The sequence below is a fragment of the Chlamydotis macqueenii genome, chromosome 20, assembly GCF_036417535.1.
Source record: "Chlamydotis macqueenii isolate bChlMac1 chromosome 20, bChlMac1.mat, whole genome shotgun sequence".
NCBI classification, from domain to species: domain Eukaryota; kingdom Metazoa; phylum Chordata; class Aves; order Otidiformes; family Otididae; genus Chlamydotis; species Chlamydotis macqueenii.
Window position 1 is genome coordinate 8,535,932 of NC_141575.1, and position 17,450 is coordinate 8,553,381.

A 17,450-nucleotide genomic window follows, 5' to 3' on the forward strand; every position below is an offset into this window, starting at 1 on the left:
ATTGCAGGTATTTCCTTTTACAGATGGAATCAAAAGTGAATGGAAACAATTGCTGACTGCTTCTGTGCCTGGATTAAGGAAATTGGCAGAGCATCATGTGTCTGCAGAGAGGACAAATGAGTGCATCTTTTAGTATTCAATATGCAGAATGAAGCAATCCACATTTAATTTTTATCTAAAGCTGAGATGAGCCTGAAGTATGCTCTAGAAATTACCATTTCAATGGAGACTCACTGAAGATGCTGGAGAGTTTGGGAGCATCACAAAATCCATCCAACAGCCCTGCTCAGGGGTCAAGTGTAAAGTACAGCTTGAAGGACATTCAAAGAACGTGCTGCTTCTATCTCAAGGGATGGTTTCACAATACACATCGTAATTTGTTCAAGGACAAATCATATAGAAAACACAAGGGATGGGGCCCAAGCAGAAAACATGCAAGCTAGCAAATCAAACCCAGCCACCAGTTTAGAAAGTCAGTGCTGGTTAACTTCATATTCTTCAGCTTGCATACAACAATGTGCAACAACTGTAGAAAGCCATAATGTCTATGTAATTGCTCTTTCAGTTTGCAAGAAACAAAAGTACTATTTGGAATCCTTTAAAGTGACAAGAATAACATCTGAAATGAAACATGATTCACTATGCTGGCAATTTGCTGGTGGGATCATCAAAGATCTCTTAGAAAGGAGGTGTTACAGAGAATCTGTGTTTCTAAAAACACATGCCCAAGTAATCTTTGTTCTTCTGAACATTACTAAAATATAAGTAACAACAGCAGACAGCGTACACTCAACCTCTGTGATCTCAAGCAAGGTATTACATAGCGTAAAACAGCCACAGTGTAGCTGGACTGACAAAACATCTTGTACTTGCTTGTATAAAAATAATATAATTTGTGAACTCAAGCCAAAAAGAAAAGTTACCTGAACTCTTGGATAAGATAACTGGTGATAGCCAGGAAAACAGATAGAGCTGTCTGTATTTATGGTGATTTCGAAGTCACAGCTAACCCAGTATCACATGTAAATCAACAGCTATTTCCCAAAAGAGAGGATGTATTTGCCTCAGTAGTCATCCTGAGCAGTTCCCCAAGTCTATCTCTGAATGGAAGCTGAAGAACATGGCAAGAACTATTTCAAAATCAAACAAAAAAAATCTTATTTTAAGTGAAAGGACCATCTGTAACAACTATTTGGTTGTAAGTCATGCATCAGATGGGAGAGAACATCCCTGAGATGTTGGCACTTAGACAATGCAGTATTTGTGGAGCTAGAGACGGGGAGCACCACAAGAACTTCCAAAAGTACTTGAGAAGCTCAGGCACGTGCTCAACTTACACCAGCTCACCCAGTATCGCTCTCAGTGGGTTGCGGCACTGGCCATATATGCCATCCCAACTAGCACAGTATCAGTTAATACAACTCAGCTTAGCAGCCACCTGCAGTGAATTAAGCTTAAATCACGTCACAGTGCAGCTGGGGTCTAGGCTCAAGGTGTGTAGACAGTGATCAAGTCCTTGAGGTTCACCTGACACGTCACCAGTCCTTATACTCAGCAAGTCAGTCACCTCTCCAAGTCTGAAAGGTTGTCTGAGTGGATAGGAAAAGCAAAAGGAAATGTCTCAAAAATTTAATGGTATGTTGAACTTTCCCAGACATTCTGCTGGGAGCAACAATTTATATAAATCACAAGGAAAAATGGGGAAAAAAACCCCCTGAAAATGGCTTTAAGATCCTTTTGCTGCAAATTCCACAAATACATTGCTTCCTGGAATTGGTGAGTCACACAGTAACCCCTGGCTAACCACAGCGCTGAACTGCAAACACCCTGCACCAAGGCTAGTGAAGGAGCTGAGAAACTGGTATTGTCAGAACAGGTCCTTACTGGAGTGCCTTGATGCCCATAACTCACTTGTGATGCCTCCTCATATGAAGTGGGTGTAACAATCCCACACCTCATGGAAGATCCACCTGGAAAACCTATGGTTCTGGATCCTGTACCTTTGAAGAAGAGAACAAGATTCGTACTGAGAGAGAAACTCTGCATTTAGTTTGGCGTGTTAGACAACTTTGCTGCTGTCTGAGCAATGATTGACTCTAGTCACAGATCATCTAACTGCTAGTTTCAAAGCAAGGAGCATCAGCAATGCAGATTGCTCGTCATGTCTGTGACTGTAAGTGACAGGTAAGGACAGGGAGGTGCAACCACAAACAGTCTCTATATACTATATAGCACAGAACAAGCCCCAGCCCATCGCAAATGGTGCCACCTAAACCAGAATCCAGCATGGCTAATGTGTTTCTCATTGCAGAAAAGGGCAGAAGCTGGTGTAACACGAGAGAAAGAAAAAAAAACACCTCAAAGCTAGTGTCCAAGTTAGTTTGATGAAAAGCAGCCAACTCTACATTGAGGTAGGTAATGTGTGTCATCAGATGGGCTATTCCCCAAAGCCAAGGTCGTACGAATACCCCAGAACTATTCAAAAGCTATTAGGGAAGAACTGTGTCAAGTAACCAGGGACAAATACACAACTAGAAGAAGTGATTAATCAGTGTCAAGATAGTCACTATCTGTGGCAGCTACTCCATACGGACTATGTCAGGTCAGTTAGGAGCCCTACATTTTACTGAAGTCAATCTTTAATCTAAATGTTTGGAAGGATTTCACACAGATGGTGGAGACGTCCAGCCTCGCTTGCCAAGCATTGGTGGACAGGCAGTGGGTGACAGTGAAGCTCCCTTGACCCCTGGAGAGAGCCAGACTGGCACCAGACAGCCCAGCAGCTCCCTGCCCTTCTGCCTCGGATGAACCATGGTCGCCCCTGGGCTGGCCACAGAGCCGGGGCTCGCATCGCCATCGATGCGGGGGTGTTCGCAGTGCCTTGGCATGAAATGTGCTGTGCTTAGAAGTATAGCTGCCTTTCCACAGCCCTGATAAAGGTGGATTTACCACCTCAGAACGATGCTAGCTTTTGCTACTGAAGCAACAATAGGACTAATTTTCTTTTTCTTTCCCCCTCCATTACATCCTTATTACAGTATCTCGTAGCCTGATTTACATATGTTTTGTATTACGGTGGCTTTGCCTTATCCTACTTATTCCACCTCCTTTCCTCCAGTTCTCTTGATAATAATGAGTCTGCTGTAGGGCAAGGACTTATTCAGACCGTCAAACACGACAAGTGTGTAGGGCACGGAGGACTGCAGATCTCCGACTTTTCAAACTGGACACAAGGTTTGATTTGGGGACTCAGTGCCACCACCAAAGCACGGTTAAATCCTAAGCCCCTGCCACGTTGCTCTGACACTCTCGGAAAGTTTGAAACAAGAGGCAGCTGAAATGAATCGTGGTTACCTAGAGAGATTACAGAACCCTGTTTTGAGGGAAAACCAGCCAGCTTTTAAACACAAGAGCAAAGAGCTGCGTAGCCTATCTGCCTGCTGCAAGTACTGAGAGCACTGCCACAGGCAGTGACCAGTGCTGAGACTCTTGAGCCTCGTGTTTACGGTTTCGCTACCATGACTTGACACTACATGACAGGAAAATGTTGCAACAACCGCAGCAGAAAGTGCAGACACAGCTCCTGCAAGCTCTAGTGAAGTTCTTGTACACATGGTACCTAGAGAAAAAACGTAAACCCTCTCCTGGGGTTAGTTCATAGCATGCTTTATACATCAGCTTTTAGACACTAAGATTTTTACGCCATTTTACTCTACCAGGAGAAGAACATAGAATATTAATTGTCCACATAGTTGAGAGCTCGCTCCCATTACTTACAAAGCAATAAATCCCAAAAGAGTGGTCGAGCCAGATCCGAATGCCCATTTCCGTGTGTGTGGAACACCGTATTTTTCAAACCTGCAGAACCTGTGTGGTTATTACGTGTTATTTAGAGAGTAAAGACTAGAGTAAAACCCAAAGCCAGTGTTTAGCTGGTAAAGGAGAATTTATTAAACCATCCTTTTTCTCCCAAGCTCAGCTCAGTTCTGCTTGCATGTGAAAGAGTAGGTCATCCCCTTTCAGCCTCCAAGTGACCTTTCTCACACGGAGCCTTCAGTTCTTCTACCAACCTCCCAGGGCAAAGCCACTTTGGGGGAGTTTTGTCAGCATTTCTTTGGTCATGAATTGCACGCACCAACCAGGACAAAACCATGTCAGCTCTAATGGAGGAGGAAACAGGCTGGCCAAAAGGGAATGGCAGTGGGAGCAACAGGAAGGGCATTAACACTTTGCAGATCACGAGAGACAGGGTGTTATGGAAAGCTTTCAGGAGGCAGGGCTGAGATAATGAAAGAGAAGTCACCCAGGAAAAGGAGTGCCCTGAAAGACTGACCACAGTGAAGAAAGGGGAGGAAGAAAATAGGAGGGAAAGTGGAAGTTTCATCTCCCATGGAAATAGTTAGCAGTTACATGGCTACTGTCCTAATGCTCACACACCCCAAATGCCACTGCTGTAAGACACATGCAGCCTGATGGAAGTCAAGCCAACCGCACTCTTAGAGATTGCCCTCACATAGCTCCGCAGGAGGACCCTTCTTCCCAATGAGCACCCGGGTGAAGAGGCTGTAGCAAAGTGGTCCTACCAACGCAGCCCTCAGCTTGTAGGGTCATCACTGTAGGTTCTTTCTGTTGGAAAGGCAGCATTTTGGTGAAGTGAACCCATGATGATAACAGGCCAGGAAAAAACTAGCAAAGAGAGAAGTAAAGAAGGGGAAACACGACATAGTTGCATCCTGGAAGGAAGCGGTAGAGGATGAGAACATGTGGTCTCAGAGGTGGAATGTGGACATCAGCCAGCCATAGATAAGTGGGGGTTTAAGGGTTCCTAAGTGGGGGTTCTTAAATGTGGAAGATCTCCAGCACACTAAGTAGACTTGGCAGGGTGGCTCCAGGCTTGGAACAAGCTGTAAGAGACATGGAAACCTCTGGACAGCATGCTGAGTTAAAAAAAAAAAAAAAAAAAAAAAAAAAAAAAGAGAGAGAAAGAAAAGAGGGGATTACATGGGGGTATAAAGCCATGAGAAGATCTCAGAGGAGATACTAAGGTAATTCTCACCTGTCCTGACTGGAAATCCTCCCCTCACAAGACAGTGCCAACTCCTTGAAACCAGAAGTGCATTTATTGTCAAATAGAACAATAAAAGAAAAAAGGTTTCTTGTTTCCTGCAGACATTAATGTTTCCCAACAATCAGCAAGGCATTGAAATCCCTGAGTGTTCACCCTGGCCCTTTTCCAAAGCGATGAGTGTGGCTCTCACTCCAATCTGTTGAGGAAGGAGTTGGAAATCCCATAGCAGGTATCGGACCCTCACCCCGCTCCCTTTCTCAGGGCCTGGGAACCAGTTTAGCATCTCCGGTTAGCGCTTTTCACGAATAACTGATGAGCACAGGATTACCCAATTACAGAAGGGGATTACCCAATAAGCAACAAGCCATCCTCCACCCCAGCAGTCTGCAGTGGAAACCAGAGACCAACGGAAGAAACATGCTCAAAACAACCTGGACCAAGGGCAAAGCCCAGCTGGGATCATCAGCGGTGTCTGGAGGAGACAGCAAGCAGGACAGCCCTCTCTCAGCAGTTCTGGGCCTGGAAGAAAGGGCTAGCTATGTCAGCAATCACCCCAACTCGATCATTCTCAGCAGCCAGTTCCCCTCAGTGGTGATATTGTGCTGAAAGAGCTGCTAGGGCAAGAGAGGGAAAGTTACAGAATATTTCTCACAGTGTCCCTCATCCTGCCTAAAACGCACTAGATCCTGCTCAATCCAACTTTGCCTGCAGCCCCGTGCAGGACTTCCGCACAGGACCCTCGTCACCAGAGTAGGGCAGGTAAGAGGCATCCTGAAGGTGCGAGCATCTGTGCCCAAGCTGCTCTCTGAGAACAAAGCATTTCCTAACACATTCCCCTGGGGTTTGCCAGCAGGAATTTCCATGGGTAACACCAGCAATAGCTACCAGCCGTCTCAGCTGCTTGACTCCTAGCTTTGCCTGGTAGGCTCCCTGATGGAGACCACCTTGGTTTGAAGGGGAGGCATTTTCTCTCTTTTTTTTTTTCCGTGAGCGACCCATATTGCAATGATGTATTGACATAGTATTGTCATGGTTGCCAGGGTAACCAAAGCCTGCAATATTGACCTCTTGGCACATACGGAGGGCTAAGTTCAAAGCAATGATTCCTGTGGTGGCATATCTCTGGGAAGGGAAAAGAGAGAACATCTGTTTAGGATTTCAAACTCATACTTTTACATTACTGACACCAGCAACGCCTCTGCAGCTGGGACCAGTAGCTTCTTCCATGCTCAATATAGCAAAAAACCATGTAAATAAAATAGGGCAGGTGCGTGGACAGCACTCCCAAAACTCAAACAAGAAGCATCTTACGCAAAGATGCTGTGGAAGATGAGGGCTCATCTCCCAGAGCTCTTGGATAATAAAACATCGAGCTCCTTGGAAATTAAAAAGCTTTGAGTGGAAGAAATCAGCACACTATTTAACAAATCCACATTGATGACAGAGCCTATGCAAGGTCTCTGCATCTCTGTCTTTTCCGTGTGCCTCTTTGCATGTATTCCCCGCTGGCGGCCCTCGTGTGATACCTCACTTTCAATCCACGCATTAAATTCCTGTCCCTGGCCTGCGTGCTACAAAACTGCCTTCTGCTCACGTAAAGCTAACATGGCCACGTACAAAATCAAACGCTGCCTGATAAGCCCAGTGACCGAGCAGCACAGCCGCCACGCTCGCAAACAGCTGAACATGCTCTCTGGTCCCCCAAGCCTAACCGAGCACTTCACGTTCCCCTCCTGGATTGCCCCACTTTGCACTTTCCAAACATTTTTACAGGGAAATGGACTTTTTTTTTACAGTGTTGCTTCAGCAGTCAGGGACTTGGCATCTAATCTCAGCCCCAGCCAGGAGTCAGCGCATCACCTTGGACAAGGTTATTTTACCACACCAGGCCTTCAAGCTTCTCCTGCATTTGCTGCAGATTATAAACATCCTGGTAGTGCCTGGCAGGCTGAAAGTTAATTAAAGATTACACAGTACCATCACAAATATCATCAGGACCGAAGACAAAGTATCATTAGATTCATTAATGAAATAATCCTCCATCATGCAGCGAAGGGGAAATCTGCGCTCCAGAAAGAGTGGGCATAACAGCCAGCCTCAGGCCAGAAATCTGTGAGAACGGAGTGTTTTAAGGAATGCCAACCAAAATTCCTCTCATTTTACCTAGCTAATTATCAGTAATGGTTTTCAGTCAGGGAAAGCACAGGAATACGTATGACAGGGGTTATATGGCACAGCTGCTCATCACTAGAGAACCAGGTTTTCTGAGGTCTCGAACGACAGACAGAAAAATAACTCTATACAGGGATGTGAATGCAAAATGGGAAGGGATGACGGGGCAGACTGGAATGGAAATAACACCGCAGTGATGTGACAGATGGGTAAAAGTCTTCCTTTTTTTGTGTGGGAGCAGGGTTCCAAACCTGAAGCACCAGGCTATAGGAAAAGACTATATTTACTAAGGGGAGGGACCAGATAATCTAATGAAAATGTTTTCCTTGTATGACACTGAAGCAGTATGGTATAAGGGAAGACAACACTGATGCCCATCTGTCTGCTTTCCAGTACGTTATCATACCCTACCTGATGCACTCAGCTGCAGCGGTTTGTACATCGCTTCATAGGTGACATACAGGTTAAGAATGCGTAGGTGGAAGATGTTCCCGTTCCACTCCTGGGGGAAGCTGGGGCCAAACCCCACCTTTGGGTGTAGGAGAAAGGCACGCCCAGGCATACCAGACAGTGCCGTGATAGAGATCCCAGAGTTAGCTGTGGTCATCTGCTGTGGCTGGCTGCTCAGAAGGACTCAGGAGAGTCCGGAGGAATAAAGGATCTCCTGGTCTTTTCCACTCATTCCCATACACCTGTCTCCAATGTGGCTGAGACTAGGATCTTTCTAATTAGTGAAAAATAAGGTCTTAGGTGCATTATGCAGCTCATTAAGTATTTGAAAGCTAAATTATTATTAGAGCTATTGAATACATCATTACAAATAACCTGATTTCAACCTTCCCCCACTAAAGACATCTCACCTTATTCCTTGTTTTCAGCAATATTTCCCTCAGCCGGAGGAAATCCAGGGGCTTCACTGGGACAAACACCCTCAGTGTATCATTGTTGGAGCATCATTTAATCTGAGAATCAAAGTCATAAGGGCAGGATTTGTCCAGTTTCAGTATCACTTGTTCCCAACCATGGAAGCACCTGCGTGCTGTCAGATACACGACTGGCCACATGAACTCACCTGAGGGCACCAACACACACTATGGCCCAACCCGGCAGCCTGGTTCAACGGGGCACCTCATCACTACTTTATTACAAGTAGTTTCTCCCTTGTAATAAAAAGGCAGACAACCACTGTTTTTCAGATGGGGAAGTGAGGCACGGAGAAATTAAACTATTTTCTCAAGTCAGAGTAAAGATGCAGGTAGTCCAGTAACACTGGGATTGCCTGCCACTCCACCAAGCTGGAGATGGCTATCCAGCTCCCCAGTACATCTGTGAATGAGCGGTACAAGTCCTGGCTCCTGCAGTGCCTGTGCTTGGTCATGAACTACAAGAAAGTTGACTGCCTGAGCTGAGGGATCCTAGATGTTATGTTTGATAGGCAAGAAAATCACGTGCACATTATCACTCCTCAGTCTCTGCTTAATTGTTAAGGCTCTAGTAAGGATACAGCACCTTATGATAACGTGGTGAGAGTCAATCACTTTCCCAAAGCGTTGGCCACGGATGGAGTAACCGTTGCTGACCACAATGCACCTCTGGCACCATAAGCTGGCAAAAGAATAGACTGCAAGAGATTAAGCCCTCTGACTAGTGTTTCCACCAGGTTAGATCAACATCCCCTGAGGGCCTTTTTGATGCTCCCAGGTAACTCCTGGGGTAGCAACAGTGCCAAGCAAAGCCTTGACTAGTAGGACTCCAGCTGTTTTTTAGACAGATGGGTCTTATCTTAGTAACCATAAGGCAATGCAGAGCCACCAACATACCAGTAAAATTGTGAGGGGTCTCTAGTTAGCCAGAGGACACAAGATGCAAAAGAAAGGGAGAGAAAGTCAAGTGTGGATACCTGCATGTAGTGTATTGGAGAGAAGAAGAATGAGAGGCCACAGAAAAATTCCTCTAATTAATTAGATTAAGGAAGAAGGGCCCAAATCAAAACGTTTGCCAACAGCTGACACAGTCTACTTCACTTTCTGCTCTTCCTGGACACAGGCAGGCAGAACAGAGGGAGACACCCAACTTGCCAAGCCCTGGCCTGTCACACTTGGGATGGAGTTAGAGCAAGAGAAAACAGTTGGGACAGGGCAATACTGAGAACAGAGATCAGGGTATGACAGAAATTCAAGGGGGGGAACTACAATCTAGCAGCTTAAGTTCATCAGTACCAGAGCTGCTTGAAAGGACATGTTTAAAAGCAAGAGAAAGAGAAATCTACTGAGAGAGGAGATGAACAGTGACAGGAATGAGAGGCAGAGAGGGCTGTGAAGTTGAGTACTAAGAGAGAGAACTTAAAGTAGCTTCAGAAACCAGGGCTCTCAACCCAGCTATCACTTCCTTCACACATCTGCTTCCTGACACCCATCTCCAGCCCAGCCTTCATATTGGCCAAAGGATCTAGGAAACTCCTGCTGTGGAAGAAGCTGCAATATGGTAAAAGCAGAGAGAACTCGATCACGAGAAGTTATCTTCAGGGAAGAAACGTGGCCCCACCACTTGCAATGGGCCAATTCTCATTTCTCATTTCATGTTCCGGCCCCACAGTTCCTCTCCCTTTTCTGTCATTCCTCTTTCTCTGCATGTTTGAGGAATGCTTATTCATCCTTTCATTGTTTATCCACAAGACGAGAGAGAGGGAGAATTCCAGTTATGTTTCCAATTTCATTTATTCATTCATTCCATACCAAAGCTCATGACACCCATGACAAAGCCTCGCTGCACACTGATCAGTTCAACAGTGCATCTTTTCCTCTCTGATTGTCCTTCAGAGGACATTTTACACACGCATCTGTATTGCATCATTCTGCTGGCCTATTAACTCACTTGCAATGGTGTCAAGATGCCATTGTGCAACAGTTAGCTGAACGTATCTCTATTCGCCTTCCTGCGTATCTGCACATAAACTCCAGGCTGCTAGTCTCCACCCATCAGCAGTCACGGAGACACTGATTCATCTCTCAATAAAATTCCCAACCAATGAGACATGGCTAAGAAACCTTCCAAGAAAAGGCTTTCTCCACACAAAGCACCTCTGGCAAGCACCAAGATGCTTCCTGTGAAAGAAAAAAAAAGGTTCATTTCTCACTAGCCCTTCCTAAAGGCTCTCAGCTTGTGGCCTGAGATAGTTCAGGAGGTCTCTTAAAGAGGTCTATAAATACAGGGCTTTGAGCTCCTGACCATATTGTCCTGTCTCCCAGCTCCTGACTACTTCTGTCCCATGAACAGCACCCCTCGCCCCCCAAGAGCACATAAAGGGCTCCTTTACACAAAGGAATTTAGTTGGAAACAGATCTCTGGAGAGCTAATACCAAAGTTAGGTCAAGCCATTCAGGACCTTGAACAGCTTGAGTTTTAGAAAATCATTGGCCTCAGGTAAGCCTCATTCATTCCTTCAGATAGAGAGAGGCAATGAACAGCACTGTGGGATGATGACAAGGCACTCTGGAAGTGACCATGAGCACCATGGAATCTCTGCCGCAGTCCAGCTAAGGCACCTCCAGGCTCATGGACGCTGTTTCATCCTGCTGCTTTTCTGTCTGCCCTGCCGTCAAGTCCCTGCCAGGCAGCACACAGTCCTCCAAGTCCCCAAGGATTCACCTTATTGGGTGCACTGTTTCTCATCCAGGTTTTATCCTGGGAGGGTGGTTGCCTCTTCTTTCCACAATAATGAATTTTCCCCCATCACCAGCCCAGACCGCAGTAGCACTGAGGTCAGAAATATGAAGAAGAAAAGGTAATTTACTCAACATGACTTTCATGTGAGTGCGTCACAGAGCAGCACAGGCTCTGCATGCACAGACCTGCAGAAGACAATGGAGGGGCTGAGGGAGGTGCAGCAGCCGCACGGCCACGGCACTGCAGCTAGGGCCACCCCACCGCACAGCTCACAGGACCTCTTCCCCCTGAGAGCATCTCCCCAGCCCCTGCAGCCATCAGACCTGACGAGCAGACCCTGTTTCAGAGTTGGGAGCCTCCAAAGTGGCTGTACTCGAGTTAGCCCCTTGCTAGACAAAATTTAATGCAGCCTTCCGATGATGATCCCCAGTAAATGCAGTGCTCTTTCTCCCAGCAGCTAAGGACACTCGTTTCCAAGTTCAGTCCTCACAGCACTCCAGCAATTGCTCACATCAATCTGTAAAATGACATGGAGACAGTGCAGAGAGGGAAGAGCATTCCCTGAGCCAGACAAACCCTCGGCACGCTCCCCGTGGGGCTGGCCTGGCCCCAAACCTGGCTCCCCTTCCCTGGCACCTGCAGCCCTCCTGGCCATGGCCAATGCTGGGGTGAGCTGTGGAGTGCCCCATCAACAGCACAGGCTCCCTTGCTCCTTTCTCTCCACAGCCATCAGCTGGCTGCTCCTCTGGATGTCACAGGGGACCACGAGGGCCTTCAAACAGCCCCTGTTGCACAAAGTGATCCGTTATCCCACAGACAGGCAGCAGGATGGAGCTGCAAGCCACACCATGGTGCGTGGGTACATGCCCAGAGGACAAAAGCCTTTGCTGAGGACAGCAAAGGCTCACAGCAATGAGAAGAAATCTACACGCAGGAGAAATCCGGTCCTAACCAGGGCTGCTTCCCAGGCTGAAATCAAGAGGTTTCTGCCAGAGAAAAGATTAGCCAAAAGCAGTTTAGCAGCATGGACGATAGCTGTTCTGAGTGACTCCTCACCTTGATGAAGGTGCTGTGCTGATTCAGAGCAGGAGCTCAGCTCACGGCGAGTGTGCTGCTCCACACAGGTGAATTTGGGACTGTGGATGCAGGGAAGGAAAAGCCCTCCATCATTTGCACCCATCTAAATAAAATGACACTGGTCGCATCTTGGTGATTAAGCAGCAGTGAGCTTTTCTGTGACAAGCAGCCAGCAAAAGTTGAGCACAAGTGTCTGCAAATATTAACACTTTTGCAAGAAGTTATTCCTTATTTGCCCTTGCTGCAAAGGCAGCACATCAGGTGGGCATAGGGGAAAATTCACTTTACAATTGTGCAAAACAACAAAAAGATTTTTACACTTTGGGAAACAAGTCACCTTCTCGATGCTTTTCTACTCTCCATACCCCCAAAGACATCCAAGATTACTTGATCTTCCAAAAATACACCCAAAATAGGCACAGTTAAAGCCTCTCTGGAGAAGCCCAGCTTTGCTAGAGACAAATGCAAGTGCAAAGCCTGTGCACGGACAGCCACACGTGGTAGGGCCATTTGCAGAAGCGGGCTCAGCATTTGGGAAACGTAACTGCTGGAGCAACCAACATGAAGCTGAGAGGGGACACTGTGACCAGGGCCTGTGCTCCTCTTGCTGATGCCCATGTGCTGGGAGCACATGTCAGTCCTCCCCATCTCAGTCTGTGGGGACACCTAGGGTTGCTGTGTGATTTACGGAAACAGATCTCCCTCCCCTCTTCTCTCACATCCCATTTTTGAGGTCCCTCCAGTGAAGACATGGGGACACAGCAGGGAGTGCTGGCTGGCAGAGAGCAGGACTCAGCACGCATGGAGGTTTTCTTACCTGCACAGAGCCAGATCATCAGCCTTTTGCACCGAAGAAGGCAAAGAGCCTCCCTGCTACAGATCTGGCACTCAATGCTACCTCCCTGCACATCCTGCAAAGCAGTGAAGACAACACTAGTCAAAACCAGGGCTGATAAACTTTCTCCTGGCACTTTTGCAGAGATGGGCAGGCTGCATGTCCATCCCACAAGCCTAGACCCCCCAGTGCCACACCTTCACCCCTACAGCTCTGGTCCCCCCCATGCTCTGTCTGCTGGCCCACAAGTCCCCCATGAATGAGGAGAGTGACTGCGTTGAGTCAAGCCCTTCTCTCACTGTTTTGCTGGGTGGAGGCAGTAGATAAGCACTCAAACTCCCTGCCACCACAGGCAGGTCCCACCCATGCCCTGAGGCCCAGAAGCAGGCTCTGAACCACAAAGAGCCATGGGGATCAGTGCGGTTCATCCCACCACCTGCACAGGACCCACCATCACAGCCAGCATATCCTGTAAGCACTGGAGGCACCTAACCGCTTTCCCAGGGACGTTTCCTTCTCACAGCCCTACAATTTGTTCCTCCAACAAGGGATAAGAGCACAAAGTGCTGCTTTGACTGCCAAGCAATAAAGTCCTGTGATCAGTCCTCATAAGCCACGGAGTTTGTCATGTTGAGGTGTCTGAGTTTGACTGACAGCCTTAATTATATAGAGACGACTGCTCATTCAGGCTGGTGAAAAACAGGAATAATATGCTCCTCTCTTAGAGGGATGGTGCAGAAAGTGAGAGCCCAGCTTACCCATCTGATGGTAATCATCTAATTATCCTCAATGAGCTCAATACAAATCCCAGCTCTGCAGGGGGGAAGTGCTCTGTGATGCTCACAGTCCACCCTCTTCCCCCTGTACCCTGGCCTGGAAAAAGACCTTTGCAAGGCTGATTAATCCATCCAAGCAGATCCTTCTCCTCGCTGCCACCCAGCTGGAGCACAGCAGCCCCCTGAAAGCCAAGGCTGGCAGCTGCTGCTCCCCATGGCCGTGCCAAGGAGCCCCAGCGACCCCCCAGCTGTGGGCAGCACCTGCAGTGCACCAGGGCTGGCCTTGAACGGGGAGCTCTGGGAGCCTGCTGTGCTTTGGGAAGGCAGGGTGTTTTTCTGGCTGGGTATATTTTAGGGAAAAGGTCCTGGGAGTGTTTCCCAGAAAGATCTTAAGACAGGGGTGTAGAAGGAGCTAGCTCATCTCTTCTGGCTTCAGACCTACTGTGGGCATGGGAGTGGGTTGAGGGGGTGCCCTTCACAGGCTGCTTCCTCTGCTTAAAAATACAAGGAAGGAAAGAGTTCTCTTAAAACCTTGCCTGTAGGAAAGCTCTGCAGACTCCCTGTGCTTTTGCTTATAAATGAGATCTCCCTCTCTCCTGCCCTGTCAAACTTTGCAGTGAAAATTACAAGTGATGCTTTCAGTCTCTAACTAGACTTAGGGAGAAAATCTTCAGGTCTGAGCAGCAATTTTGTACTTGCAACGTCCCATCCTTCTCATCTGTCCCTGGAGTTAATACCAGCCTGGCACATCCCAGAGTTTCTGGCTGTTTTCTGCTGCTGTGCTTTCCCCAGGGGCAAGCTAAAGCCAAGGGAAGGAGCACAGGTACAAGGAGTCCTATAATCAAATACAGCAACCACAGGGGATTTAATTTAACGTTTTGCTGTTAAGTGAAGGAAAGAGGCAGGGTCAAGGCAGGTAGAACCCATTTCCCTCTTCTTCTCAAGACACGATCATCTGAAACCAAGCCGTTGCATCTACCGTGTGCACAGGCTGGAGCAGGAGGTGAAGGATGAGCAGTTTGAGAAAAGGTCTCTTGTTGCTTGACAGAAATGCAACTGGGATTCTCCAGGCAGCTGGGGCTTTCACTGGCACCTCCCTCCTTGCATTAAGGAAAACAGTCCCAAAAGCCTGCATCCACGTGTGCACTTGTTCATGCAAAATGCATCCTGGCTGCCAAAGGGCTTCATTTGCCCAATTTGACTTCTCTCAAGTCTTTCAGGCTTCTTTTCACAGAAGCTTTTTCTTTTTCTCTGTGTTTTTTTTTTTCCTCTCTTCCATTTTAATTAAAGTATTTGTCTCCACAGCAGGAAATGTAAACTGTGCAGCAGACAATCTTGATATATATTTTAAAAGAGGAAAAATTATTTAGCAAAGCTATTATCTTCAGATACGCACAGAAGCAATCACTAGCCCCGTTCCTAGAAGCCAGAAAAATAAAAGAAAAAAAGGGAAAACAGGGCTGCTGCTGCTTTAAAAATTAGGAAAAAAAAGCCCATGATAAACAAGTTTTTTATTATGTGCCTAGAAATGAAGGGTCAGATTTTTGGCAAAGAAAAAGCCATTCCTCTTAGCAAAATGCAGGAACTTTTCCCTGGAGGAAAAAGAGCTGAGGAGTAGCTGAATTACTTGGAAATTCTGCTGCTCAGTATTCCCACTGAAGAAGGGCTGGCTGCTAAGCACTAGTGAAAACCTCATTTTGTCTAAGTTTAATTGGGAGCTGAGTGCTGCTGAAGATATGGTGTGGGTTGTGTGTGCTGACTGTATCCTGGGTTTGGAAATCAGCCCTGTATGCTGCTCTTGGCTGCAGAGGCGATCTGAAAGGGAAGGACTGAATTTACCACTCTGTGCCTCAGTTTCCCCACTTGCAAAATGCAGATTATCACAGTACAGGCTACAAATCTAAAATCACTGGCATGGAGCAGCTACTAAGAGCTACTGCAGCAGACCAATAACACAAAAATACCTAAAGAGATGAGGCACTCTCCACTTCAGAGAGCAATTGATTAGTTGAGCTGTACTGTGATTTTTGCCCACTAGAGATTACAAACTTGAAAAAAACAAAAAGCCTAGAAAATGAGAGTGCACTCTTGATGATACTCTTTCCCTTTTCCCAGCCTCTGCCTCCCCTGCTCCAGGAAAAAAAAAAAAAAAGAAATTAAAAATCAACTTCTCTAAATATTGTTTCTCTCACATCAGCCCAGCAGGAGAGGCAGAAATCAAATTATAACCACTGAAATAACCATCAGTGCTTTGTGCCAGGAGGGTGGGTGGAGACGCTGGAACATTTTGCTTTAGGTTTAAAAAAAAAAAATAAATCTATCTTTATTAAAATAAACAAGTGCAAAAGAAGAAACAGAAAGAAAATCAATCAGCTGCATTTACAACAGGGAGATACCAAGCAAAGAGTGCTCCATCCAGAGAAATGGATGAGAGGTGCAGGAACCAGACCCACTCTGTTCTCCTCTCTTGGAAGAGTTGGTTTTTTCCTCTCCACTCGTGATTCTGAGCTTTCTCTCCTGGATATATGTCCTCTTGTTATGGAAAAGTCCTAGAGAGAACTTTTTCCTGTGAGGAGGAGGAAAAGCAGAGCCATCCACCTTGTGTCCACCAGAGAATTCAAGACAACCTCTGTGAAGGGTATCACACTGTTTTCAATACCTCCAGGATCAGGCAATAATTTGGGCAGAACTTGCTGGGTTTATACCTCTTCAATTCTTTGTAGATAAGAACAGATAAGGACCAGGATTGTCACATCCAGATATTTTTACAGAGTTTCTCTTCTGCAGGGATTATTTCAGGAAAAAGCATGTGCTATACAGAAATGCTGTTGCAGCCTTTCCGTTCATCTCTACAGTTTTCCCTGGGTTTTGGCTAGAGGATCCGTAACTTCAGGCACCAGCAAACTAACAAACTCGCTTGCTGTCTTCCAAAGCCCAGCTGCCAGCCAGCAGGATATTATCATGCATTACCAGGGCTCAATTCTGACCGGTGCATGTTTGAAAACCATTTCTCTGCCTGCATGAGCTCAGGAGGCAACGACGTGGCAGCAACGGGGGCTGAGCGGGCTCAGGGCACCGGCAGCTTTCCTCAGTGCACCCAGGCAGATGCAGTTGGGGCACGTTGGCTTACAGGTGCAACTGCCCAAATTAGCCCCAGACCTACCTGCCTGGCTGCCCGGCTAAGCACAGCCCGTCTCTTTGCGGAAGGTTTGTTGGACCTGCACAGAGAATGGTCTCAGACACGCCAAGACCAGGAACCACTGCACAAAGCACCCACCGTGCGTTTTGGAAGATGCCAGCTCACAAACACATGCCCAGGCCCACGTTGCGGCACTGTCTGTACTTGTGTCCCCTCCCCAGCCCCAAGGAGATGGGGTGATCCTGCAGCAGCAGCCAGCAGCTCGGGCTCAAGGCTTTGCCCTAGTTGGGGACAGCAGAGTGCTGGGCATTGCTGTCCCCCAAACCTCCCTCCACACCTTGTCCCTGGAAAGCCACCGCACCTGCAGCAGCTTCGCCTCCACAGAAGGGTTAAAAATCCAGTTGAGCTGCAGAGGAGGCTGAGGCGGTTTTGTGCTCCTGCAGTGCCATCAAGTGCTTTAGGTACGCACTGCAAAGTCACTCCTGGCTGACAAAATTTGGAAGGGCCAAGGAGGCAGAGGAACTGGCGAGCAAAACCTCAGCCTCCCTAGATGTCCCTGGAGGTGGCATGTCCCACCTCCAGGCACTGACCACCCAGGAGTGGGAAGTCCTGCAGCCACCACCGCCACATGGACACCGAGAGATGATTGCAGGGCAGCCCTGGGCCGTGATGCTCTCTGGACCTCGCTTTCCCCTCCAGTGTCCCCTGTTCCAGAGC

At 47.3% G+C, this 17,450-nt stretch overlaps 1 protein-coding gene across 1 annotated transcript; it reads right to left on the reverse strand.

Annotated features, from left to right (window-relative positions):
- Nucleotides 1-5,572: 5,572 nt before the first annotated feature.
- LOC147598257 (CMP-N-acetylneuraminate-beta-galactosamide-alpha-2,3-sialyltransferase 4-like) lies at nucleotides 5,573-8,193 on the reverse strand (the record flags this gene model as incomplete). The annotated part of the gene is given in 5 exon segments (XM_086764206.1): nucleotides 5,573-5,625; nucleotides 5,628-5,682; nucleotides 6,032-6,190; nucleotides 7,647-7,769; nucleotides 8,101-8,193. Coding segments are annotated over 5 exon segments (483 nt in total), but the record flags the coding sequence as incomplete, so codon positions are not given.
- Nucleotides 8,194-17,450: the final 9,257 nt, after the last annotated feature.